This window comes from Hyaena hyaena, unplaced genomic scaffold, assembly GCF_003009895.1.
Source record: "Hyaena hyaena isolate Hyena2069 unplaced genomic scaffold, ASM300989v1 scaffold_280, whole genome shotgun sequence".
In the NCBI taxonomy this organism is placed as follows: domain Eukaryota; kingdom Metazoa; phylum Chordata; class Mammalia; order Carnivora; family Hyaenidae; genus Hyaena; species Hyaena hyaena.
Genome location: NW_024080912.1, coordinates 246465 through 272738, shown reverse-complemented (window position 1 = coordinate 272738; position 26274 = coordinate 246465). Strand labels below are relative to the sequence as shown.

The window sequence follows — 26274 nt, the reverse complement described above, 5'->3', positions numbered from 1 at the left end:
AGGTCATGATCTCACGGTTCGTGGGTTTGAGCTCCACGTCAGGCTCTGTGCTGACAGCTTGGAACCTGGAGCCTACTTCTGATTCTGTGTCTCCCTCTTTCTCTGCCTCTCCCCTGCTTGCGCTCTGTCTCTCTCTCTCAAAAATTAAATAAACAATGGGGCACCTGGGTGGCTTAGTCGGTTGAGCGTCCGACTTTCGCTTAGGTCGTGATCTCGCGGTTCGTGGGTTCGAGCCCCACGTCGGGCTCTGTGCTGACTGCCAGCTCAGAGCCTGGAGCCTGTTTCAGTCTGTGACTCCCTCTCTCTATCTGGCCCTCCCCTGCTCACGCTGTCTCTCTCTCTCTCTCCTAGAAATAAATAAAACATTAAAAAAAAATTAAATAAACACTTACAAAAAAATTAAAAGAAAAAAGAAGAAACAAAAACAAAGGACTTAGGCCTTTCACAGAAATAGAAGTTCCAAAGGATTATAAATATCAAAAAATAGACCGAATTTCACTCGTAACAAAAGCATTAATACTGAAACAATGAGTAAGTACCATTTCCACCTTAGAACAGCAACAAAAAATCTGATAATGCACAACACCGGCAAAGGTACGTGGAAAGTCTCTCGTGTGCTGCTGGTGGGCATACAAATTGGCACAACTTCATCAGAGAGCAAGTTCAGATGTACAAACTCTGATTTAGCAATTCCCTTCTAGGAATTCCTACACGTGTACTTGGATGTGAAGAAACACACAAACACTCAGATGAACAAGGCAACAGTATTTACAACGGCAAAGACCAGGAAGTGCCGACATGTTTTCAACAGGAGAACGGTGTAATGATTTACACTCTGCATTATGGACCGCATGGTGTGATAGATTTCTAGGAGCTCTCATATGGAACATCACACATGATATACTGAAGTCAGAATAGAGTTATTCGGACCATAGCATCTGGGGTCAGATTTGCTGGCATTAAAATCCCAGCTCCGCTGTTAACAACTCAACAAGAAAAATAAAAACAACTCAGTGTAAAAATGGGCAACAGATTTGAACAAACATTTTTCCAGTACAACTGCCGACAAACCCATGAAAAGATGCTCGATATCATTAGTCATTAGAGAAATGGAAGTCAAAACCACAATGGGATACTTCTGGACACCAACTGGGATAACTGTAACGAAAGAATGGAAAATAAGTGTTGGCAAGGACATGGAGAGATTGAAACCCTCACACATTGCTGGTGAGAACGTAAATAGTACAGGTGCTGTGGGAAAGTGGCAGTTCCTCAAGAAGTTAGACACAGAGTGGGGCGCCTGGCTGGTTCAGTCAGTTAAGTGTCTGCCTTCAGCTCAGGTCATGATCTCACGGTTTGTGAGTTCGAACCCTGCATCGGGCTCTGTTCTGACAGCTCAGAGCCTGGAGCCTGCTTCGGATTCTTTGTCTCTCCCTCTCTCTGTCCCTCCCCCGTTCACACTCTGTCTCTCTCTCTCTCAAAAATGAATAAACATTAAAAAAATTTTTTTTAAAGAAGTTAGACACAGAGTTACCATGTGACCCAACCATGCCATTCCTAGGTATATATTCGAGAGAATAGAAAAAATATGTACACACATAAACTGGTCCATGAATGTTCATAGAAGCAGTGTTATTCATGGCATCAAATGATGGAAACAACCCAAATGTCCATCAACTGGTAGATGGATAAACACAGTGTGGTCTATTCATACATGGAATATTATTCAGCCATAAAAAGAAACGATGTACTGATACACGGTGCCACATGGATAAAGTTTGGAAACATTACGCTAAATGACGGAAAACAGTGAGAGAAGCCCACTGAATGTAAGGTTCCATTTATACGGAATGTCCAGAACAGGCAATTCTGTACAGAGAAGTATTTTGGCTGCTGAAGAGCCTGGGGGGAGAGGGGACCGGGGGGTCCTGCTAATGAGTATGCAGCTTCTTTTCGCGGCAATAAAAATGTCCTGGAATCACGTAGTGGTGGTGATCACACAACTAAACTAAAACCCGCTAAGTTGTACATTAAAATGCTGAATTGGGGGCGCCTGGGTGGCTTAGTCGGTTAAGCGTCTGACTTTCGCTTAGGTCATGATCTCGCGGTTCGTGGGTTCGAGCCCCGCGTCGGGCTCTGTGCTGACTGCCAGCTCAGAGCCTGGAGCCTGTTTCAGTCTGTGACTCCCTCTCTCTCTGACCCTCCCCTGCTCACGCTGTCTCTCTCTCTCTCCTAGAAATAAATAAAACATTAAAAAATTTTAAAAATAAAATGCTGAATTGTATGGTGTGTAAATTGTATCTTTTGAAAAATCTTGGCTCTATCACCTCCTAGCCCTTTGGCTTTAAGCAAAATACTTGATATTTCTGAGCCTTGGTTTTCTCATCTATAAAATGGGGATAATAAATAAACTACTTTTCCCAGGGTTGTGTGAAGATTAAATGAGTCAATACACATGATGTGTTTAGAATGATGTTTGGTATACAGTAAGCACTCAATAAATGTTAGCCATTTTGTGTTAGGTTGAAAAAGCAAAGTGCAAAATAGCATATATTCTAGTGCAGTTCGTATATGCAAAAAAAAAAAAGGTTTATATTCCTTGACATCAGAAATCAGATATTTCTGGAAGGGTCTATGGGAAAATAGTGTTTGCCTCTAGGTCAGGGGCATAGGGCCTGGCGTGAAAGAGAAATTTACTTTTTATTACAAATCCTTTAATGTTGCAAAGAACAGGCGGCAGCTTACATCCAAGCTGTGCTCTTCCGGTGATAGGATCACGTCAGCTCCTGGGTCAGGGGTGCCCAGCGGGCCCCCGGGGAATAGCTCACTGAGCTGCCTCTCCTCTGGCACCCCTTCCGCTTGTCTCTCCCAGGCCATTGGCTCTCAGCTGCTTTCCATTCCTGATAAAATCTACCACCGTCCACTCTAACTGCTTGGCCTCCCCTCCCCACCAAGGTGGGGGTCACAGAGTAGGAGCCAATTGCTCATCACCCCCCACCAGCCCTGTCAGCAGTAAGAGCAGTAACCGCTGCTGGACTTCAGTTTCCCCATTTGATGGAAGGAGGTCCGAAAAGTCAAGTAACCTGGCAAGACACACAGCCAGAAAGACGCAGCACCAAGATCTGAACCCAGGTCTGTCATCATGCCCGGCGACTTCACGGAACGTCACAGCTAAATGCTGAGGGGCAACAGGCAGCGGGAAAGTATGGAGAAATGAAGAAGGTTCAAGAACTCTGAAGGTGCCCTCGACGTAAACTGCCATCCGCAGAGGTGTGTGGGGAGGAGTTAGGGGAGAGGAGGAGGAGCGGACAGGACACCCATTAATGCAGGGACTGTCGGGTTCGGGGGACTTGGCTAGCGACAAAGCTCACTGATGAACAGCTCGGGCTCAGAGGCAGACAGACCTGCATGCAGCTCTTGGCTCTAACGCTTATCTGCTCTGTGAATTTAGACAATGCTCATGAGCATCACTTTCCTCACTAATAAACTGAAGACGAGCAGGAGTAATTCTCTCAGAGGACTGTGACGGTAAAATAAAATACACCGCCTGTACAGGTTTAGCTTAATGTCTGACATGTAGTAAATGTTCAATATCACTTTGGGTAAACCTCATAAGAACACCACGACCTAGGAACTGCTGTCCCATTTTCTAGAGTAGGACAAGGCGGCTCAGGGCTCTCTTTCCATTACACGAAGGCTCCTGAATTTCAAGCAGGTAATTCAAATCCCTGAAGAAATCCAGATAAAACGCTCAGTCGACTGGTACCTACCTCTGCCAGGAATTACCCTCGGGAGATTTCCTGACTGTATCACCTGCGTCTATAAGAAATATCCCCATTTTTATTTGACATTGTCACAGGGCTGGCTTTTCTCACCAGATCTCCCAGCCCCTCTTAAATCATTGTCTCTACTATTAAATTTCCAATCATGTGCTCACCTTCTTGGGAAGCATATTCTCATATTCTCTGGCTTCCGATATCTTCTTGACTTGTTTCGCAGCTTTCCTCAGGACCAGAGTCTGACAGTGATACTCTGTCAATACAATGTTAGCAAAAACAAACAAACAAAAAGGATCATTGGAGCTCGCCAGCTGTGATAAGAAAGCATGTATGGCAGACCTCAGCTTCCTATCAGTGCGAATATACCTGCGTGTACTCAGGTCATTGGGAGATGCTAGAGGAAGTAGATCAGGTAAATTCACACAATCTTATTTGCATTTTAACCAGCTATATATCTGTGGCCACACACTTGTCCCTCTACTTATCTGTCTATCCATCCATCCATCCATCCATCTATCCATCCATCCATCCATCCATCCAACTAACATCTATTGAGCATTTACTACATGTTAGGTCCATGGATGATGCTGGAAGTAGACTGTCTTCAAGGAACTCACAGCTTAGTGAGAAAAAAAAAAAAAAAGACATGCAAATAACAAGTGTAACACCAACTCATGCCATACATACCGTTCTCAACAAGTTACACCGTGGCCAGAGAATAAGGAAGGAGAGGCCAGATGACTTTATTTTTTTTTTTAATTTTTTTTAATGTTTTATTTATTTCTAGGAGAGAGAGAGAGAGAGACAGCGTGAGCAGGGGAGGGTCAGAGAGAGAGGGAGTCACAGACTGAAACAGGCTCCAGGCTCTGAGCTGGCAGTCAGCACAGAGCCCGATGCGGGGCTCGAACCCACGAACCGCGAGATCATGACCTAAGCGAAAGTCGGACGCTTAACCGACTAAGCCACCCAGGCGCCCCAGAGGCCAGATGACTTTAAACATGCTAAGTAGAGGGGTGCCTAGCTGGCTCAGTCAGCAGAGCATGGAACTCTTGATCTTGGGGTTGTGAATTCAAACCCCCCATTGGGTATAGAGCTTACTTTAAATAAATAGATGATAGATAGATAGATAGATTGCTAAGCAGAATCAGGGAGGGTGTTGAGAATAAAAGACCCAACTCTTGCATAAAATTATAGCTTTTCTGTGGGAGAAGGTTAACACAGACTATCTTAAAGATGGGCAGAGAGAAACAAGAGACCATCTCTTAAGGGATAAGGGAATGACCGCAGAGTTGCTGATAGTAACAACAGAAGGCAGAAGACAATGGAATCAAATCACCAAAGCATTTAGGTAGCCTTGTGTACCCATCAGAACTATCTTCAAGAACAAAGGTGAAATAGGGGTGCCTGTGTGCTCAGTCGGTTAGGCGACTGACCCTTGGTTTTGGCTCAGGTCACGATCTCACAGGTTCATGAGTTCTGGCGTCAGGCTCTGCAATGGTGTGGAGCCTGCCTGGGATTCTCTCTCTTCTTCTCCCTCTCTCTGCCCTCCCACGCATGTGCTCTCTCGCTCTCAAAATAAATGAAAAAACTAAAAAAAAGACCAAAGATGAAATAAAGATATTCATAGAAAAATTAAAACTGAGGGAACTTAACCAAGATGGTTGTGATAAAGGAACTGCTAAAAATTCTTTTTCTCATTCTCTCTTTCTAAAATATCTACCTATTTATCTGTCCACCTAATATTTTTTTCCAGGAAATGTGATCCCAGAAAGATGGTCTGAGCACCAGGAAGCAGGCAAATAAATGGACAGTTTAAGATCAAACAAAAATGATCTGCTATCATAAGTATAATATGTAATTTGTGAGATTTTAAAATAGAACAAAACTCTAGACAAAACAGCATTTAAGTCTGGAGAGAAGAGGCTGGAGTTAAATTCGTCCAAGTCCTTGCTTTGTTCAGGAAAGGAAGTGGGTTAAGATATTATTTAACTTTACGAAAAGCTAAGTATGCATGAGAGAATTTCAAATGCACACAATAAAGCAAGGTTTCTCAATCTTGGCATCACGGACATTTCAGCCAGATGATTCTTTGTTGTGGGACACGCCTTGTGCATCATAGGATGTTTAGCAGTAACTCTGACCTCTACCCACTAGATGCCAGTGGCAATCTCTCCCCAAGACATTTATAGCCCAAAATGTCTCCAGACATTGCTAAACGTTCCTCAGCTGAAGTGGAGAGTGGTTGTGCCTGTTTGAGATACACTGCAATGAAGAATAATCTGCAGTGAGGAACATAGAAGATATAGCTTCTGAAAAATTAGAATGAAATAATAAAATGGAGTCAGAAAAAAGAACCAAAATAATTCTATCAGGATTCCAGGTCTGGTTAAGATGGAGGGAGCACTCCCTACCCCATCTCCCACTGGTTGGAAAACTAGATGCTGGCAGGTGACTTGGAGAAGGAAACCAGAACTCGAAATAAGAACCATATGGCCGTGAACTTCCTGGATTTATTATTTTTTTCCACTTATATGTCCCAGCTCAAAGGCAACATGAATCCCAGAATTCATTGCCAGCAGGCCTATAGGAAATGAATTAATGAAGGAAGGTTTTTTTTCCTTCAGGTCAAAGGAAAATGGTATGAGAAGAAAACTTGGAACTTCAAGAAAAATGGAGGGGCAGGAAACCAACTTGAAAATAAACTATTAAAAAAAAAAAAGAATAATGGAGGGGCGCCTGGGTGGCTCAGTCAGTTAAGCGTCTGACTTCATCTCAGGTCATGATCTCAACGGTTTGTGGGTTTGAGCCCCGTGTCGGGCTCTATGCTGACAGCTCAGAGCCTCGAGCCTGTTTCAGATTCTGTGTCTCCCTCTCTCTCTCTGCCTCCCCTCCCCCACTCATGCTCTGCCTCTCTCTGTCTCAAAAATAAATAAACTAAAAAAAAAAAAGGAAGAAAAAATAATGAAAAAAATATGAGGCGATTGTCGGGCTCAGTCAGAAGAGCATGTAACTCTTGATCTTTGGGTTGTGAGTTGAGGCCCCATGTTGGGTGTGGAGATTACTTAAAAATAAAAGAAAAGAAAAAAGAATGGAAAAACAAGAGGAATTATAAATATTTGGGTATGTACAGCAAATATGTATTAAAAATAGTAAGTGTATAATATAAATAGTATATCTCGGTAGTTATATACAGTAAATATAGACTGTTTCTCCTCTTACGTTCTTCAAAATATGTGGGATGATCGCTTTGGAGTACAGTTTGGCAGCTCCTCAAAATGTTGATCATATGACCCAGCAGCTCTACCCCTATGTTTACATGAGAGAAATGAAAACATATGCCTACACAGCATCTTCTATGTGGGTGGCCATACCAGCATTCTTTATAATAGCTGCAAAGTGGACAATCTGAACTGAATAAAAATTAAAAGACGATATCCAAAACGTTTGTGAGATGCCTCCGTGTGCAGAGGGAAATCTGTAGCATTAAATGTTGATATTAAAAAACACAGATTTTATTTTCAGTTCAAAATATTTTCTTAAAAAAATTTTTTTTTAATGTTTGTTTACTTTTGAGAGAAAGAGACAGAGACAGAGTGTGAGTGGGGGAGCGGAGAGAGAGAGGGAGACACAGAATCCGAAGCAGGCTCCAGGCTCCGAGCTGTCAGCATGACAGCCCTAGCCTGACGCGGGGCTCGAACCCACGGACCATGAGATCATAATTTGAGCCAAAGTTGAATGCTGAACTACCCAGGTGCCCCCAAAATATTTTCTAGTTCCCTTTGGTACTTCCTCTTTGACTCATGGGTCTTCATGAATTTCAATGTGCAGTTGACCCTCAAACAATATGGGTTGGAAATGGACCAGTCCACTTATATGTGGACTTTTACAGGACAGGACTGTAAATATATATATACATATATTTTCTCCTCCTTATGAGTTTCTTAATAGCATTTCTTTTCTCTAGCTTACTTTATTATAAGAATACAGTATAGAATCCGTATAACATACAAAATGCGTGTTAATCACCTGTTTATGTTGTTGGTGAGACTTGTAGTCAATAGTAGGCTATTAGTACTTACGTTTCAGGGGGAAGTCAAAAGTTATACACGGATTTTCGACTGTGTGGCGGGATCAGGGTCCTTAACCCCTGTGTTGTTCAAAGGCCAACTGTATGTTTATATTTTGAGGACTCACAAAGTTTCCTACAAATATTTACCTCTGTTTGGAACCTGGCTGTACCTCTCAATGAGTGCTTCCCAAGTTGTTCTTTTTTTTTTTTTTTTTTAATAACAGCTTGATTGAGATATAATTCAGATACTAACTTCTAAACACTAAATACTTCATGTACTAAATTCACTTCTCAGAGCTTCCATTTCTCCATAAAGAAAAGAGGATTGGTTAATTTTGGGGGATAATGATCGCATGTGTGAAATTGTCTGCAATGATATTTATGAGTTCCTGCCCTGTGTTTTCTGAGAGTCTGTATTTGTCTATTTGGCAGCCAATAATTACTGGGCCAAACTGATGGCCAGAGCTGTTTACGCCTCCCCTGTGACCCACAGCCCATGCTCTGAACCACCGACTTCTCAAACTCCCACACACCAAGGCAGTATTCCCCTTGCCCTAAATCACCCCAAGGCCAGGTGCCAACCGGGGACAGCGCCTCCGCCCCGAAGCCCACCGGAGACTCAAACTAGATAATCCCAACCTGTTTACCTTTCATGCCTTGTCTTTTCCAAAGAAATCCCAGTAAAGCCAGTGGCCCAAGCCTTTTCCTTATTCCATTCTGTCTCCTGGCCAACACGGGTGATTCCTCCCATGGCCCTGTGTTTCTAGGATGGCTGTGAGGAGCCAACTTTTCTTTCAATGGCATTGGCCTCTCTGTGTGGTCACTCAGCCTCCTTCATAAATTAACACCTGGACACAAATCAGTTCTTACCTCAACGAATGCTGGGTTTTGTGGGGAGAGGAAGTGGATGGGAGCAGTAATCATGTCTTAGGTCTCTTTTTCTTCCACTGCGAACAACCTCTCTTCCCCACAGGTATCAGCACTGTGCTGAACTCATCATAGCGAAAGTGGAACTTAATCAGTGTGTGTTAAACTGACAAGATAATTATGTCTTCTCCAAAGACGTCCCGTGGTGTCAAGGTCCAGGCTAGAGCCACACGTGTAGACCAGGGTGGCATGTTATGTCTGGACAAACCCAAGGATCTAGGGCTTGTGAGCTCATAACTAAGTCAAACGCCTACATCTCCCTTTTAAGGCAGCTTCTGTACCTTTTTTTTTTTTAATGTTTTATTTATTTCTAGGAGAGAGAGAGAGAGAGAGAGACAGCATGAGCAGGGGAGGGTCAGAGAGAGAGGGAGACACAGATTCTGAATCAGGCTCCAGGCTCTGAGCTGGCAGTCAGCACAGAGCCCGACGCGGGGCTCGAACCCACGAACTGTGAGATCATGACCTAAGCGAAAGTCGGACGCTTAACCGACCAAGCCACCCAGGCGCCCCGCTTCTGTACCTTTTGTGGCATTCTGTGTTTGTGAGCCAACCTTCTTTGCCACAGGGCCTTTCTCCGTGGTCAAAGTTATACAGGAAGACTTCAGGGGAGGAAAAAGAAAAAAAAAAAAGAACAAATTGAGTAAAATTGGCTGGGAGAGGAACTAACCATGGTCATGCAACTTCCCAGACATTTCTCCTTGTTCTTAACAATGTCACACGTGGAGGGAGACCATGCAGCACAGCCTGGGCGCTCAGCCCGCTAACCAGGGCACGCGGCCAAGAGGTGACTGATGCTGCAAACGCAGGTGCTGGGGGCTGAGCAGACTGCGGTGCCAGTCCCGGCCCTGTCCCTCAGCAGCCGCTAAGCTTGGACAAGTCCCTGGACGTCTCGGTAGCCTCGGTTTCCTCTTCTGCTAATGGTGCAAAGCGTGTGAGTGACTGCTCGTGGGAAGTGCTCGGTGAGCATCTCCACCATTGTTCATGCAATCACTCACCGCACCTCCCTCTGGGGACATTTCACTGAGCAACTACTACTGTGCCTATTACTGGGCAGACCCCGAAACCTAGCCCCTTGCCGGGAGGAGCTCCCAGTCTAGCAGGGGAGAGAAAAGAAAATAGATAATTACGCTCAGGGGTGGGCAGTATCACATATTTCTTGGAGAGGTAACGTAAGTTAGGATTAGGTTTGTGTATCAGTGACTCAAAATAACAGTGGCTCAAACTAGGTAGAAAATTTCCCTCCTACGTAACAGTGTGAAGGTATGCAATCCAGGGTCTATATGCTATTTCTACGGTGGTAAGTCCTTAGGGGCTCTGACTTCTTCCAGCTCATGCTTCCACCTTTCCTGAGATAGGACACTGGGTCTTAGGGTCCAAAATGGTGGCAAGAGCTCCAGCCATCACATTCACATTCCAGGAAGCAGAATAGGGAAAAGGAAGCAGAGACAAAGGATTCATTCACATGCACTGTTTTTTAAGGAAGATTCCTAGAAACTGCCACATGGCATATCCACTTCTATTTCATTAACTGGATCTTAGTCCCATTGCTACACGTGAATCTAGGGAAGACTAGGAAACACCATCTTTATTCTGGCCGTGTATGTGTGCAGCTATGATTCCAAGGTTCTCTTTCTACAGGGGAGGGGAATGACAGATAATGGGGAACAACGAATAGTCGGCCACAGGCTGAAAGAGCAGACTAGCCGAAAGAGCAGACTACTCACGGGAAGCCAGAGTGGGGAATGCTTGATCCTTCCCCGGGGGAGAGCTGGAGGCGACATTAAACAGCCCACCGAGAGGCAGACAAGCAGTCCACCAGCCTCAACAACCACTTTGCTTTATGTAAATACAATATTTGAATGGGAGACTGCTGAGAGGGCTTCCCGTGCCCCGTGCAGCCGGCCGGCCGACAGCTACCGAGTTTTACAGTGTCGAAGTAGTTCCCGGGGTGTGTTAGATGGAAAACACTCCTGGGCTCGATAAAGCATCACGTTCCTTGTTAACAGGCCTCAGGAAGCTCATGCTCTACATGCAAGGAGCTCCTCTTGGGAGGGGCTGGGGGGGTCGATGCAGAAAGAGCTGAAGTCAGCTGTGTGGCCTGGGGTAAGCTGTTCACCTCTCTGAGTCTATTGCTTCTGCTGTCAAATAAAGATAATAATTGCCTACCTTGTGAGGATGTCGTAAGGCCCAGAGAGGACACTTCCCCAGGCACTCTGTCGGGCTGTGACCAGCAACCACGCCCAAGTCCTGAGCCAAGGGGACTATTGTGCAGGTGGGAGTAGGCTAAGATTGCCCCAGGGCCCCTCCCCACCACGGTCCAGAGGAGATGGAACTGTTCTGTCCCACGTGGTCACCTGCAGTGACCTCAGATCGCAGGTGCTGAGGGTTCAGCTGTGGGGGGAGGGGGTGGCTGGGAGCCCATTTTTGAGCCAGGGTGAGATTCGATCTGGGGCTGCCCAGAAATGTCTGGGAGGGCAGCGGGCTTCACAGAGCTGGTATGAGCAGGTATGGGCATGAGCTGGAGGAGATGAGGTCATTACTGTTAATGACCTTCACTGTACCCATGCTCTGGAGCTTGGTAAGACTCCGGTTAAAGTGAGCGGACACTCTGACAGAACATGACTCACCTGGGCCATCCCCTGGCCCTGGACTAAATCTGCTCAGAGTTGCACAACTGAGAGGTGGCATCTCCTTAGAAGGAACTTGAGATCTGCTGGCACGAAGCCAGCGTGTTTTCTTGCCTTTGCCTATGACCCCACGGTGGTCATTCACTCCTAGCTCCCAGATTTTGTCACAGATGCGGACAACTTGGGTAGGACTTGATCTTTAGCCCAGACCTCTTCCTTTAAAGTCTAGCCTTGTAGCTTGAACTTCCCGGGTGACTTCTGCATTCAACGCTTCTCAAAGGCAACTTCAAGGTAACAAGTTCAAAACTGAGTTCTTGATAGCTCCCCCCTGCCCCAAATGCTATGGCTATGCTCTCCCTCTGATGTAAATGGCACCATTCAGATGCTTCTGTCACGTCCTGGAAAGCACTCTCGGCTCCTTCCTTTCTTCCTGACCCCTCCTCCGCACTCCCAAAGGCACTCATTGAAAGTCAGGCTCCAAAACACATTTCAGCTTCCTAACTGGCCCTCTGTCCCCTTCTGTTACATGCTCCATATTCAGACGACAGTGTGATCTTGTAAAAATATAAACAGGATGGTGTATTCCCTCTATGTTAATGGATTCCTGTGGCACTGAAATTATATCCACACTCCTTGCTATGACCCTCCCAACTGCCCAGGACCTGGCCGCTGCTACTTCCCTAGACTTGACTCCTGCCCCTCTTTCCCACATGGGCTGGTTGACTCCCACACAGGCTGGTTGACTCTCTGGCCTTCTCTCTGTCCTTGAATAGCTCAAGCTGGTGTTGTTGTTGTTGTCGTTGTTTTGGCATCAGGCTCTTTGCACACATGTTCCCTTTTTCCAGAAGCTTCTTCCGTTCACTCTTTTAATGGCTGACTCCTCGTCCTTCGGTTCTCAGCTCAAATGGCTCCTTCTGGGGGTGTTATCTTTCACATGTGTGCCCTTCCTTCTTCATATACACAAAACCCATGGCCTGAGGTGAAAGACGTAAGCGACTCCCCCAGCTTCTTTGGGGACTGGGATGCAGACATTCCAGCTACAGTCTACTCTTTAGATTTGCCACACTCACCTTCCAGGTGTAAATGACCAACGTGATGCAGCAATGCCGTGTGGAGTCCAAACATACTCCAGTTTGGGGAAGTCTGTTGACAGGAAAGCACAGCGGAGCTCTGAGCATCAAGCCCCGGGAACGCTGGCCGGGGCGCAGCAGGGTACCTCTGCTGGGGTGGGGTGGTTTGGGGCTCGTTCTTGGTGGCCTGGCCTTTGGAACTAACATGCTGGCCCTTCCTGGGGGCGGTGCATCACCGTTTCCCTTGAACACGTTTCTTCCTGAAGGAGACTACTGTTTGTAGGTAACATGATGACGATTTCTCCTTACAAAGACCTTTAACCGCCTTCTCTAATACTTGTTAAATGAATGAATGACCCTGCCTTTAAAAGGTAGGAGCCCTTATTTATAGCTGAGATTCACAGCAGAAGCCAGAGAAACAGTTTGTGCTTTTTCGTTCCCACTGTATAAACTCTTAACATTGAGAAAGAGGAGGCCAGACTTAAAGTAACGGAACTGTGGACTAGTAGACACACTGTCGCCATCGAAACACCTATTTTAGGGGCGCCTGGCTGGCTCAGTCGCAAGAGCATCTGACTCTTGATCTTGGGGTCGTCAGTTCGAGCCCCATGTTGGCAGCAGAGATTTAATAAATAAATAAACTTGGAAAACAGATTTTGAACACAGCCGGCTCTTTCCGCGAGCAGATGGGAAAGTGTGTCCGCCTAAAAACAAGAGAGGGCCTCCGTCCCCACCAGGGAATCCCACTCCTCCATCCTGGCTCACCCAGTAAGACGTCAGCTGCTTTCAAGGTTGGAAAGCCTTTGATTTTTCCTGTTTCTGGGGCAGAAGACTGAATTTTGAGCTGGGTTTCTGAAATAACTGTGAGAAGACTTTATGGATTTTGGTGCAAGGAAAATACATTTGTTTTACACAGTTGTGGCAGGCAGCGCAAAACCACTAAATGACATTTTGATCTTGGTCTCTGAGGGACAGCTACCCCTCTGCCGGGGACATACTTTGTCTCCCTTCTCGGGGGCTGGCACTCACAGGGCACCATCACACACCAAGGACAGGACCAAGGCTTCACCCGGATGACCTCATTCATGAAGTCAAGGGCTATCTGCTGGGTGTCTTCTTTGTGCTAGGTCTATTCTAGGAGCTGGAGCTAGAACAATAAGAAAAGGCCCTATTCTCATGGATTTTAAGTTCTTTTTTTTTTTTTTAATACTAAAAACTTTTTTAAACCTCTATTTATTTTGGTGGGGGGGAGGGGCAGAGAGAGAGGGAGGCACAGAATCCGAAGCAGGCTCCAGGCTCTGAGCTGTCGGCACAGAGCCCAACACGGGGCTTGAACTCAGGAACCGTGAGATCATGAACTGAGCTGAAGTCAGACGCTTAACCGACTGAGCCACCCAGATGCCCTGGAGTTTATAGAGGGAGACAGACACTGGACACTACAGAAGTCCCACAGGAAGAACAGCAGCCCATGGTAAGCACTGTACAGGGAATTCAATCAGCCACATGATGATGGAGAGTCCCTGGACAGTCAGGACTGGCCTCGCTAGGGCAATGTCCGTGAAACTGGAATCTGGGGGTCAAGAAGGAGCCAGCCATTCCCTAGAACTCTAAGGAAAGAGTGTTCCAGGCAAAGGTGACAGTTAGTGCGAAGGCCCAGCTGGATACAGGCCTGGAGGGCCCAAGGGCAGAAGGAAGTCCAGAGGGCTGACGTCTGGGGCCGAGGGAGGGAAAGGATGTGAAGAGGCTGGAGGGAGAGGGGGTGGCCGGATCCTGCGGGGGGTGGGGGGGGTGGGTATCCAACTCAGGCTCAGGGGTCTGGACGGGATTCCCAGTGCACTGGGGAAACCGCTGGAGGTTTGAGGCGGAGAGCGGCCTCATCTGGGGTCTGTGAGAAGGTCACACTGGTGGCCATGTGAAGAGGAGCCCGGGAAGAGGCCGCCGCAGTCAGCCAGGAGCGAAGTGACGCTGGGCGCTGGCCATCAGCAACCTTCTCGCCCCTCGCCAGGTGGAGATCCTCCTGGTGGGGCCTCAGGGGGCAGCTGGATACCCCAGGGTGGGGAGGGAGATTTGGGCGTTGCTGGCATTGGGTGGCATATAAACCCCGCGGGCCGGATGAGACCACATGGGGAGAATATGTAGGTGGAGGGGAAGGGGCCGGGACAGACTGACTGACAGACAGGACAGGGAGCCAGCAAAGAAGACCGAGAAGGGTCAGCCAGCCAGGAGGGAAGGCACCTGCAAAAGCCTGGCAACACAGAAGCCAAGCAGAAAAAGTGTTTCAAGAAGGTGGGAGTAGGCAACCATGTGACACAGACGAGCGCAGTGAACAGATCAGGGTCAGGGCCATGGCGGCAGGAGCCGCTGCAATGACACACTGAGGGCAGAAACCGACTAGAGGGCTGAGGCAAGGAGCTGCGGGTGTAGATGAGAGTTGGAGAAGTTCTGGCGGGGAAGGGCAGCAGGAAACGGCAGCGTAGAGGCAAACGCAGGGCGGGTGGATGATGGGAGTGATCAACAGAGTGGGAGAAAATGACGATGCAAGACAGAGGGGCTTCGTCCCGAGGGGGTGAGGTCCAGGCCACCAGCGTCGCAGGCACTGGGCAGGGGGTGAGGGTGCACACAGATGGGGGCAGGTGGGGCAGATGCCTTGTGGTAGGAAAGTGCGCGCCTTCCCGCTGACCGCTTCTCATTTCTCAATGGAGACGCTTCCTGGAAGGTGCTGGGGTGGAGGGCGAGCGAGGGAGGCTGTCCGTGGTGCAAAAATTCTGGAAAGGGAGCTCGAGTGACGTGCGGGTTTGGGAGTAAGGGCCCAGGTGAGATGCGTGGCTGTGGATTGACAGGGGACCTGGCCACACAGCGACGTGCGCTACGGTCTTCGTCATGGGAGGAAGACGTGCTCACGTCATGCCTGCGGGAACCAAGTCTCAGGGAGGGGAAGGAATTCGGAGGCTGCACAGCTACAATCTGAACCCGTGAGAGCGGGCTTCGAACCAGAGACCTGCAAGTGCCATGGGGATGTGGGGACTTTGCAAGGAGCGCTGCATTGCCAGTTTAAAGAACGTCCTTCTCCACATCCTTAAATATCCTTCCTGTCCTGTTTTCTAAAATTGATCATCCTGAGAATAGAGCCTTTATTCTGCTTTACAAAAGAAAGGCACACCCTTCCCCCACTCCAAACATTGGGTGAATGTTCCAGGGTGAAAACACCCCCAACTCTGTCCCAGGCAAAGGGGCAAGTCTGGTCTAACAATGAATCACGCCTCATATGCTACTTATTAAGAATGAAGGATGGCATTCGAAATGAGGATGTTGGTCTACAGCTTAAAGACTGGTTGGGGCGCCTGGATGGCTTAGTCGGTTAAGCATCCGACTTTTGCTTAGGTCATGATCTCGCGGTTTGTGGGTTCGAGCCCCGCATCGGGCTCTGTGCTGACTGCCAGCTCAGAGCCTGGAGCCTGTTTCAGAGTCTGTGTCTCCCTCTCTCTCTGACCCTCCCCTGCTCATGCTGTCTCTCTCTCTCTCCTAGAAATAAATAAAAATATTAAAAAAAAATGTTAAAAAAAAAAAAAAAGACTGGTAGCAGTGGGGGCGCCTGGGTGGCTCAGCTGGTTAAGCATCTGACTCCTGATTTCGGCTCAAGTCATGATCTTCCTGGGGTGAGCCTCTCTGCAGGCTCTGTGCTGACAGCAGGAAGCCTGCTTGGGAATCTCTCTCTCCTCCCTCCTCCCTCTCTCTGACACTTCCTTGCTCATGGTCTCCTTCTCTCAAAATAAATAAAAACTTAAAAAAAAAGATCAGTGGCAGAGACAGCCAGGATCATAGGAATGACTGCATAATTCTGTAAGTGTTCTGAAGGATGGAGCTCTGAGCACATAGAACAGGGAACCAAGTGCAGACCAAGGTCAAGACTGCTGACCCTGAGGACAAGGGCTTCAGCCGAGGTAGAAGGATGAGTGCATGTCCCCTGAATCACGGGGGCAACTCCTTGGACCAAGAGCCAGAGGGTAAATGTTTTCAGCTCTGCAGGCCACGAAGTCTATACCACAACTACTCAACTCAGCCATCACAAGTGCAAAGGCAGCTGAAGACAATAGTCAGCCAGGGACCATGGCTGTGTGCCAGTAATGTCTTACTTACAAAAACGGGCGGCAAAGGGCCTCATTCATTGTTTTCCCATTTTTCTGGAAAAAGTAGGCCTTGCTCAGTAGCGGCTGTGTTTGGTTGGTTTCGTGTTACCAGTGGGAGGAGAGGCTGACGGGGATGGTGGATGGTGGCGAGGGTGGAGGGGGCTGGCCTGGGACGAGAGGGACGACAGCTACAGAGGCCGGGGCTTGGGAGGGGCTGTGATGTCCACAAGGAACTGAGGGAACACCCCTGCAGCGGGAGCCGTGAGGGCCCTGGACGGTGGAGACGGGGCCGGGAGGGCGTGGCAGGGCTGCACACGTCAGTCTACTCCAAGGCAAGAGGAAGCCTTCTGCGGTTTGGGAGGTAGTTTTCCTTTGGGCTGGGGGAGGGTGTTTAAGGCAGGGGGGAGTAGGGTGGGGCCAGGGGGTGACATATGACATAATTAGGTCTGCGTTTTGAAAGGACTGCAGGGGATCCAGGCTCCTCCAGGGAGCCTGAGGGAGCAAGGAGCCTGCTGTAATATGAAGGAGCTCAAACCAGCGTGTAGGTAGGGAAGGGGAGAGGGGGGGAGAGAGGAGTGGTGCTGGAGCTGCCTAGGAGGGAACATCACAGGACACAGAGGGGCAAGCAGGTGTCGAGAGGACAGCCGGGTGCAGGTACGTGACAAGCACTGATAGGGAGGAAAAGACAGAAAGGCACCTTGAGCTGAACCGCCCACTTAGAGACCATTTCCTTACCCTTCACCTCCCAATCACTGCACTTCTGGGGTCACCCTTTGGTGCTCTGCTCCTGCCTGCAGATGTAGAGGGCCACCAGCACCCCTCCCCAAGATGATGGGTGGGGAGTGCAGAGATGTGGAACCAAGTGGAAGTCATTAAGCATTTGGGGTCTGGGTCTGTGCTCTACTCACCTTCGGGCCCTGGACTTCCTTTCTCTGGGTAGCCCTCTGAGAAGGGTATCTCTTAGAAGTGAACAAAGAAAAATCTCTTCCTAGGGAGGAGACAAAGTTGTGCTTCAGTTCCTTCTTGTCCTGGAGAGGACATCGTAGACCAGGAGTTTTGACACAGTCCCCTCCCTGGAGGACAATAGACCTCAGGCAAAGCAGAGGCCCCCAGAACCTCTCAGTCATTCCACCTGCTGAGTGACCGTGGACAAGTTACCTAACCTCTCTGATCCTGTTAAAGGCTTGAATACCAACTACCCTGCAGGGCTGGTGAGCCAGTTGAAGTAAATAATGTATGCAGAGCCCAGTACACAGGGCCAGCCCTCAACCCTTATGAAACAAAAAGTACTGGCTTCCAAAGAAAAACAAAAAGCTCAAAACAGCAACACGAATACATGTTAGAATAAACCCTGAAAAAAGCAACACTCTATCCACCTTGTAGAGTGTCATTAAATTTGAAGACAGTTTACAGGTTAGATGGTGTTCTCTCTGAAACTCCTGTGTGTCCACAGGGATTGATGGGGAAGCGGACATGTTGAGTGGGTCAGTGACTGTAAATACACTTCTCTGATGCCTGCCAGTCTCTGAGGCCTAGACCAGTGCTTTGCAGACTGGACAGCGCCTCTAGAGCCCTGGGGGGACCACCGCGGAGCCCACTGCCACCGGGCTAGAGACGCGGACACGGCTGGTCCTTCCAGGCGGCAAAGGAGCGGCTCTGCACAGACAGGAGGCCCCCCTGTGGTGGGGACTGTACTGCCTCTCAGGGGGCCCCTCTCCCCTGCTGAGGGGCCACACGGTTCACTGAAGGGGGTAGACTGAATGGGGAGAATGGTGTCACTGGCCAGAGTGGCCACAGGCCGAGGAAAGTAGGAGGCTGATTGGCCTGTCTGGGCGAAATTCTGGCCCCCAGCTGCGCAGGGGCGCCTTGGGCACATGAACCTCTCTGCCCCTCACCTCCTGCTGTGGGACGAGGGCAACAGGCTCTCTAGCAAGGGCAGAGGAGGGTGAAACAAAATAACACACGCTGGCTGGTGCAGAGGAGAGTCCGTATGCGATAGCATTATTTTCCCTGCTAATTGTGCCCAGACTCATATTCTTTACAGTATGAATGGTTTTCACCATATTTGAGGAAAAAATAATTGTCTCACTCTTATCCTCCACTTCCAAAGGGTCCTGGGTGTGTTTCATGAGTGGGATGTTGTCTACCCCCTGGGTCCTACTGACCTACTCAAGATAGGGCTTTTCTGCAACCCTGGGGTGCCCCGTGGAAAGGGGAGACCCCCCCCCCCACTGGAGAAAATCTCCGCCTAATCCAATAGTGTGTCTCTCTGGCTTTGCCGTCCTGTGTGTGAATCCTGCCTCGGCCACCTGTGGGCTGGTTACCCAATGTAGACCTATCTCAGCTGCCATGCATCTAAGTCTTCTCACATGCTGTTCCTTGTGCCTGGAACAGTAATTCTCCCCTTCACCTGTCTAAAATACACATCCTTCAAATCTCAGCTTCAATGCCACTTACTGACCCCTCAGGGCTGGACGGGGCGCTCTCCCCGTGCTGCCTCAGTGCGCTGTAAGCCCCACCACAGTGCCCCGTCCACGGCAGCGTCGCTGCGCTGCCTACACTCCCCCTAGACTCCGCTGCGGGGCTGCACTTGCCTGGCACACAGTGCTCTTTATGTGTCTGTTGCATGCAATACGAAAGTGGGCCTCAGGCAACTTGCTTCTCTGAACTGTACTTTCCTCATCTGTGAAATAGATTTAGCATGTACTTCAGCTGGTTGTTGTGAGGGGCCTGGCTCGGAGGCGACACCCAGTAACCGGCAGCCATCATTAGAATACAGAATTCTACCCCTGCATCCCAGCAATTATGTTGCGCTTACTGTAACTACACCCCGAACATTCGCATTTCAGTCTTTTGGTGGCCGGTTAGGGGGCGGAGGTGGGGGGAGCATGAAAGGGAACCTGGCCCGAGGACCTCAATACCTGCCCTGCCCCAACTAGATGACAGGCTGGATGTGGCAGGGCCACGGGGGCCTAAGTCCACAAGTGGTACCTTACTCTTTAACAGTCTTTTTCTCTGCAAAATTAATTCTTCTCTTCGGGATCGCTCTGGATCTAGTTCCGAGTAGTCCCAGCTGTTATAGCTCTGTAGGCAAGGGTATATACCTAATAGAGAATGAAGGAGGATCATGAAAACCTGCGTAAAAGAGAAAGGAAGCAGAAAACAGAGGCCAGAGCCCCTCTCCCAGGTGCCCCTGCTGGTCCTAGGGAGGCGGGGCTTCTAGCATTAGCCCCGCCCTACAGTGGCCCTGCCTTGGCTGAGCAACTTCCTCTGTAGGAGGCTTTGGTACCTGAAAACGGAGATGGTGGGGCACCTAGGTGGCTGGCTCAGTGGGTTAAGCATCTGGGTAAGCGTCCAACTGCGGCTCAGGTCATGATCTCATGGTTCGTGGGTTCGAGCCCCGCGTCTGGCTCTGTGCTGACAGCTCGAAGTCTGGAGCCTCCTTCTGATTCTGTCTCCCTTTCTCTCTGTAACCTTTCCCCCTTGTGTGTACTCTCGCTCTCAAACATAAATAAACATTAAAAAAAAAAGTAAAAAAAAAAAAGAAGCAAATGGAGATGGTGAAGTTCACCCTGCTTTCCAGACAGCATGAGTGTGAAGATCTGATCAGATCCTGTGTATACAGATGTGAAGGGTTTGTAGTCTTTGGTTTTTCTGCCTATCTCCTCTGCTCTTGCTGGACTAGGAGCTCCCTGAGCACAGGACCTGGGTCTTACTCACCTTTGCACCTCCAGGGCTGGGCACTGGACCGAGCACATAATAAAGAGGTGCTTCGAGCACATAATAAAGAGGTGCTTCATAAGTATTAGTTCAATATCTTATCACACTTAGCTAAATCCCAGAAATGGGTTCTCCCTAAATATTTGATGGTGACATTAATGGGGCTAATGCTTTTCTTGTAAGAAAACCATATGCTCAGAGTCTTGGCTTCTTGGAACCTGAATGGTAAGGCATTAGAGGGACTCTGCTTTCTCCCTCAGTTCTTTGGTTTAGGAAGGAAAAGACCAAGATCTACTTGAGGAAGTTTTGAACACCTGTGCACAGATGCCATCTCCATTGGACAAAGTAAGTGGACAGGGGGTTTATTGCTGGGAATGGATTAGGGGAAGGAGGCACACAGTCATGGACAAAATGGGGAATAGGAAGGAGGAACCGAAGAAAAGAGTCAGAAGATGAGAGGCCAGATGTCAGTGGTCAAGACCAGTGGGACAGCCTGGATCTGAATGCCTGCTCCTCCATTTGTTGGCTGCAGGACTTCTTTGAGTCTGCATATGCTAAGGGGATTAAATGGGTGTGCAGAAAAGACTGAGCAGGCCCGAGGCTGCTCTCCTTGGAAAAGCTTGCTTGTGAGGTAGGCCTCTGGCTAGTACCTGCAAGTTGTCTGGTAAACATTTCTTTACACTGATAGAACTTTCCCTAACTACCCAGAGGAAGTGGGTAAATCCCTGGAAGTGTACAACCTACTAAGACTGAATCATGAAGCAATATAAAATCAGAACAGACCGATAATGAGTAAGAAGATTGAATCAGGCAGCAAAACCCTCCCAAATAAAGAAAAGCCCAGAACCAGATGGCTTCACAAGTGAAATCTATGAAACACTTAAAGAATTCACTCCAATCTTTCTCAAACTCTTTCAAGAAATTGAAGAGGAGGGAACACTCCCAAACTCATTTTATGAGGTCAGCATTATCCTGATACCAAATCCAGATTAAGTATGCTACAAGAAAACTACAGACTAATATCCCTGATGCATATAGAGGCTAAAAGTCTCAAGAAGGTACTAGAAAACTGAATTCAGCATCATTTTAGGAGGATCATACACCACTATCCAGTGAGAGTAATCCCTGGAATGCAAAGATGGTTCAATAGCCACAAATCAATCAATCAATGTAATATGCCATGTTCATTGAAGGAAAGATAAAAATCATATGATCGTCTCAATCAATGCAGGAAAAGCATTTGTCACATTTCAACATCCTTCTGTGATAAAGACACTCAACCAAGTGGGTACAGAAGGAGCACACCTCAGTGTAATAAAGCCCCCATATGATAAGCCTGCAGCTAACATCATACTCAATGGTGAAGAAAAGCCTTTCCTCAAAAACCAGGAAGGAGACAAGGGTGGCCCACTCTCACTGCTCCTGTACAACATAGTACTGGAAGTACTAGCCAGAACAATTAGGAAAAAAGGCATCCAAATCAGAATGGAAGAAGTAAAATAATTTCTGTTTGCTGATGACATGATCTTGTATATAGAAAAATCTAGAGTCCACAAAAAAAACCCTGTTAGAATTAATAAATTCAGTACATTTTCAGGATACAAAATCAACATATGAAAGTCAGTTGGGTTTCTATACATTGACAATAACCTATGTGGAAAAAAAAATAAAGAAAACAACTTTACCCACAATAACATCAAAAGCAATGACATGCTTAGGAATAAATGTAACCAAGGAAGTGAAAAATCTGTACATTGAAAACAGTAAGACACTGATGAAAGAAATTGAAGAAGTCACAAATCAATGGAAAGATATGCTGTGTTCATAGATGGAAAGAATTAATACTGTGAAAACATCCATACTACCCAACCAAAGACATTTATAGATTCAGTGCAACCTCTATCAAAATTCCAATGGTATTTTTCAGGGAAGTAGAGAAAACCATCCTAAAATTTGTGTGGATCCATGGAAGACCCTGAATAGCCACAGCAATCTTGAAAAAGAACAAAGCTGGAGACATCACACTCTCTGATTTTAAACTCTATTACAAAGAGTTTACAGTAGGGGTGCCTGGGTGGCTCAGTCGGTTGGGCGGCCGACTTCGGCTCAGGTCATGATCTCATGGTTCATGGGTTTGGTTCCTGCATTGGGCTCTGTGCTCACAGCTAGCTCAGAGCCTGGAGCTTGCTTCGGATTCTGTGTCTCCCTCTCTCTCTGACCCTCCCCTGTTCACGCTGTGTGTCTGTCTGTCTGTCTCTCTCTCTCAGAAACAGACTAAACATTAAAAAAAAAATTAAAGAAAAAAAAGAGTTTACAGTAGAGTTTCCATTACAATAGAGTTTGTCTATTACAAAGAGAAATCAAAATAGTATGGTACTGGCATAAAAACAGACACATGGATCAATGAAACAGGACTGAGAACCCAGAAATAAACCTACACATATACGGCCAACTAACATTTGATAAGGGAGCCAAGAATATACAAAGGGGAAAAAAGTTTCTTCAATACATGGTGCAGGGAAAACTGGACAGGCCCATGCAAATGAATGAAACTGAACCCCCTATCTTACACCGCCTACAAAAATTAACTTGAAATGGATTAAGGACTTAAATGTATGATCTGAAACCATAAAACTCCTGGGAGAAAATATACAGAAAAGGCTCTCTGACATTGGTCTTGGCCATGACTTTTTGGCTATCAACAAATGGGACTACATGCAACTAAAAGGCTTCTGTGCAGCAGAACAAACAATAACATGAAAAAGCAACATATGGAATAGAAGAAAATATTTGCAAACCATATATTTGCTAAGAGGTTAAATATCCAAAGCATGTAAGGAACTCATAGACTCAATAGCAAAAATAATAATAAAAATAATGACAATCTGATTCAAACGGGCAAAGGACGGGGCACCTGGGTGGCTTAGTTGGTTGAGCGTCTGACTTCAGCTCAGGTCATGATCTCACGGTTCGTGGGTTCGAGCCCCACGTCTGGCTCTATGCTGACGGCCAGCTCAGAACCTGGAGCCTGTTCTGGATTCTGTATCTCCCTCTCTCTCTGACCCTTCCCTGCTCATGCTGTCTCTCTCTCTCTCTCTCTCTCTCTCTCTCTCTCTCAGAAATAAAACATTTTTTAAAAATGGGCAAAGGACCTGAACAGATATTTTTCTAAGGAAGACATGGCCAACAAGTATGTGAAAAGGCTCTCAACATCACTAACCAACAGGGAAATGTAAATCAGAACCCCACTGAGATATCACCTTACACTTACTAGGGTGGCTATGATCAAAAAGACCAGAGGTAACACATGATGGTAAGGATGTAGAAAAAGGGAAAGCCCGTGCACTGTTGGAAGGAATGTCAATTGGCACTGTCACTATGGAAAATGGTATGGAAAGTTCCTCAAACAATTAAAAATAGACCGGCCCTATGATTCAGGAATCCTACTCCAAAGGAAACGAAATCACAGCCTCCAAGAAATACCTGCGCTCCTGTGTTCCCTCCCGCATTTTTCACAATAGCCAAGCCACGGAAACAGTCTGAGTGTCTGCCAATGGAAGGATGGATAAAGAAAATGTGGCATCCATATACACAATGGAATATTACTCAGCCATAAAAAAGAAGGAAAACCAGACAGCACGGATGTACCTTGAGGGCATTATGCTAAGTGAAATTAGGCAGAGAGAGACAAACACTCTTACATGACCTCACTTACAGGTGGAAGCTAAAAAGCCAAACTCACAGAAGCAGAGAGTGGAATGGTGGTTGCCAGGGGCTGGGGGGATGGAGGGAATGAAGAGATGTTGCTCAAAGGGGGTGAAGTTGCAGCGAGAGGAGGAACGAGCCCCGGGGATCTCCCGCACCGATGGCTACAGTTAACAATACGGTGTTATGTATCCAAGCGCTGCCACCAGAGTAGCTTATGTGTTCTCACCGTAACAGCAACAGAATGGTAATTATGGGTGATGAAGGATGTGCTAACTGACCTTATTATGGTAACATTTCCCAACATATACACGCATCAAACCATCACTTTGTACCTCTTAAACATACACAATGTAATGCATCAATTATGCCAATAAGGCTGGGGAAAATTTTTGTCCTTAACTGGCAAGCATGGCTCCCTGTGTCTGGCCTGCCTGTAAAGCAATGCGGCTTCCACTGGACACCTGAATTTTGGTCCATGGTAGACAGAGATGCCCACGTGACCAGCCCCCAGTATGAAGCTTGGGTGCTGTGTCTCTAGTGGGCTGGGCAGACACATCACACACGTTGCCGTATTTTTGTTGCAGAAGGATGAGAGCGTCCGGCCTAACTGCTCTCGGAAGGGAGAGAGCATGAGGAAGCTTGCACATGAATTCCTCCAGACCCTGCCTGTCTTTTCCCTTAGGAATATTCCCTGGCTGGGGGCGCCTGGGTGGCTCAGTCAGTTGAGCATCTTCACTTCGGTTCAGGTCATGACCTCGCGGTCCGTGAGTTCAAGCCCTGCGATGGGCTCTGTGCTGACAGCTCAGAGCCTGGAGCCTGCTTCCCATTCTGTGTCTCCCTCTCTCTCTGCCCTTCCCCCGCTCCTGCTCTCTTTCTCTCAAGAATAATTAAACATTAAAAAAAATTTTAAAAATTCCTTGGCTGTATATCCTCATTACACTGCCATAATCATGGCTGTCAATACACTTGCATGCTGAGACACGTGAGTTTTCCTAGTAAATACCCTAATGCGGGAATGAACTTGGAGACCCCCAAAACAACAGGAAATGTAAAAGAGTGCTTGCTTAGCGCAGTACTTAGGACACAGGAACCTCTCAATAGGTAGGAGATTTTAAGGACCTTAGGAAACATCTAGGTTGAGAGGAGGGGAGTGAAAAGGCGTGAAAAGCAAACATCAGCCTGTGCCCTGTGTGTGCAGGAGGGACAAGGCGACGACAGCTGTGTCGCATGGAGTCACAGCGGGGAGGGAGGATGGGGTCGTCCAACCAGCACGCGCTTTGGGGTGGCGAGTTCTGCGTCCGTCAGCCCCCGGCACGAGGCCATCTAACGGGGCTCTGCTGAAGCCTGCTCCCTGCGGATGCACCGGGCACACAGAGGGGCCTCGGAACGTCCCAGAGCTGTTCTGCGGAAGCTCCTTGGGGCTCTAACCGTACACCTGTGAGAGGAAAGGATGGCTGCCTGACCCAGGCTGGGGGCGGAAATCATGCTCCCCAGGCCACGGCAGCCTCCCCTTACCCGAAATCCACAGGCTCATCGTGTTGCAGATGTCCGACTTGAATTCGTGCGTGTTGAACCAGGACTGCGGGAAGCAGCAACAGAAGCTGGTGTACAGGGCTTTACTCAGAAGTGATGGCAACTTCTGCGGGGGGGGGCAGGGGGGGGAGGGGGGATGGGCAGCAGGAATGGGGGAAGAGGAAGCGGAGCTCAGGCCACGTCCTGGACATTTCCACACCCAGAAATGAGCCCCTGACTGAGGAAAGGATCTGGGATAAAACTCTCTACCTGACACCGTGCTGTCTTCCATTCATGGGGGTTTCCATGTGTCATTGGCCCACAACTTGGTGGACTCCTTACCCTACCTGGGCACCCTACCTCAGACCTCAGGCCATGCTCGGGCCACCAAGCTCCCCCTCTCTCATCCCCTCTGCACGTGGTCTGTGGCTCAGTCCCTACTCTGCCACCTCCAAAGAGTAGCCCAGATGGCAAGATACATTTGACCCGCCCATCAGGGATTACAGGAAGTACTACTGTTCTTTTATTTTTTTCCCTTCCTGCGCGTGGAAGGGTTGTTCCCTCTTACCTATGGTTCAGTTCAAATTATACATTTCTGTCTGGCTTTGTTCATTTACCAGTATAGTAAAAGTGCTTCTTCAGGTTGTTATAAACTCCTTGGGATTTCTTTTCCCCCACCAGTGAACTTCATAATATTGTGCTGAATAGGCATATCAATATTTACTTCAACACCCC

The 26274-nt window shown here is 47.8% G+C and overlaps 1 protein-coding gene across 1 annotated transcript in view; it reads right to left on the bottom strand.

The window, feature by feature from the left end:
• The window catches only part of FAM227A (family with sequence similarity 227 member A), a 62118-nt gene that overhangs the window by 17768 nt on the left and 18076 nt on the right, over positions 1-26274 (bottom strand). The window contains exons 7-11 of the mRNA XM_039246092.1: positions 25543-25666; positions 19596-19703; positions 17508-17587; positions 9296-9374; positions 3938-4032 (exon numbers count right to left, since the gene is read on the bottom strand). Of these exons, the coding sequence (XP_039102023.1) occupies positions 3938-4032; positions 9296-9374; positions 17508-17587; positions 19596-19703; positions 25543-25666 (486 nt within the window). The remainder of the gene's footprint in view (positions 1-3937; positions 4033-9295; positions 9375-17507; positions 17588-19595; positions 19704-25542; positions 25667-26274) is intronic.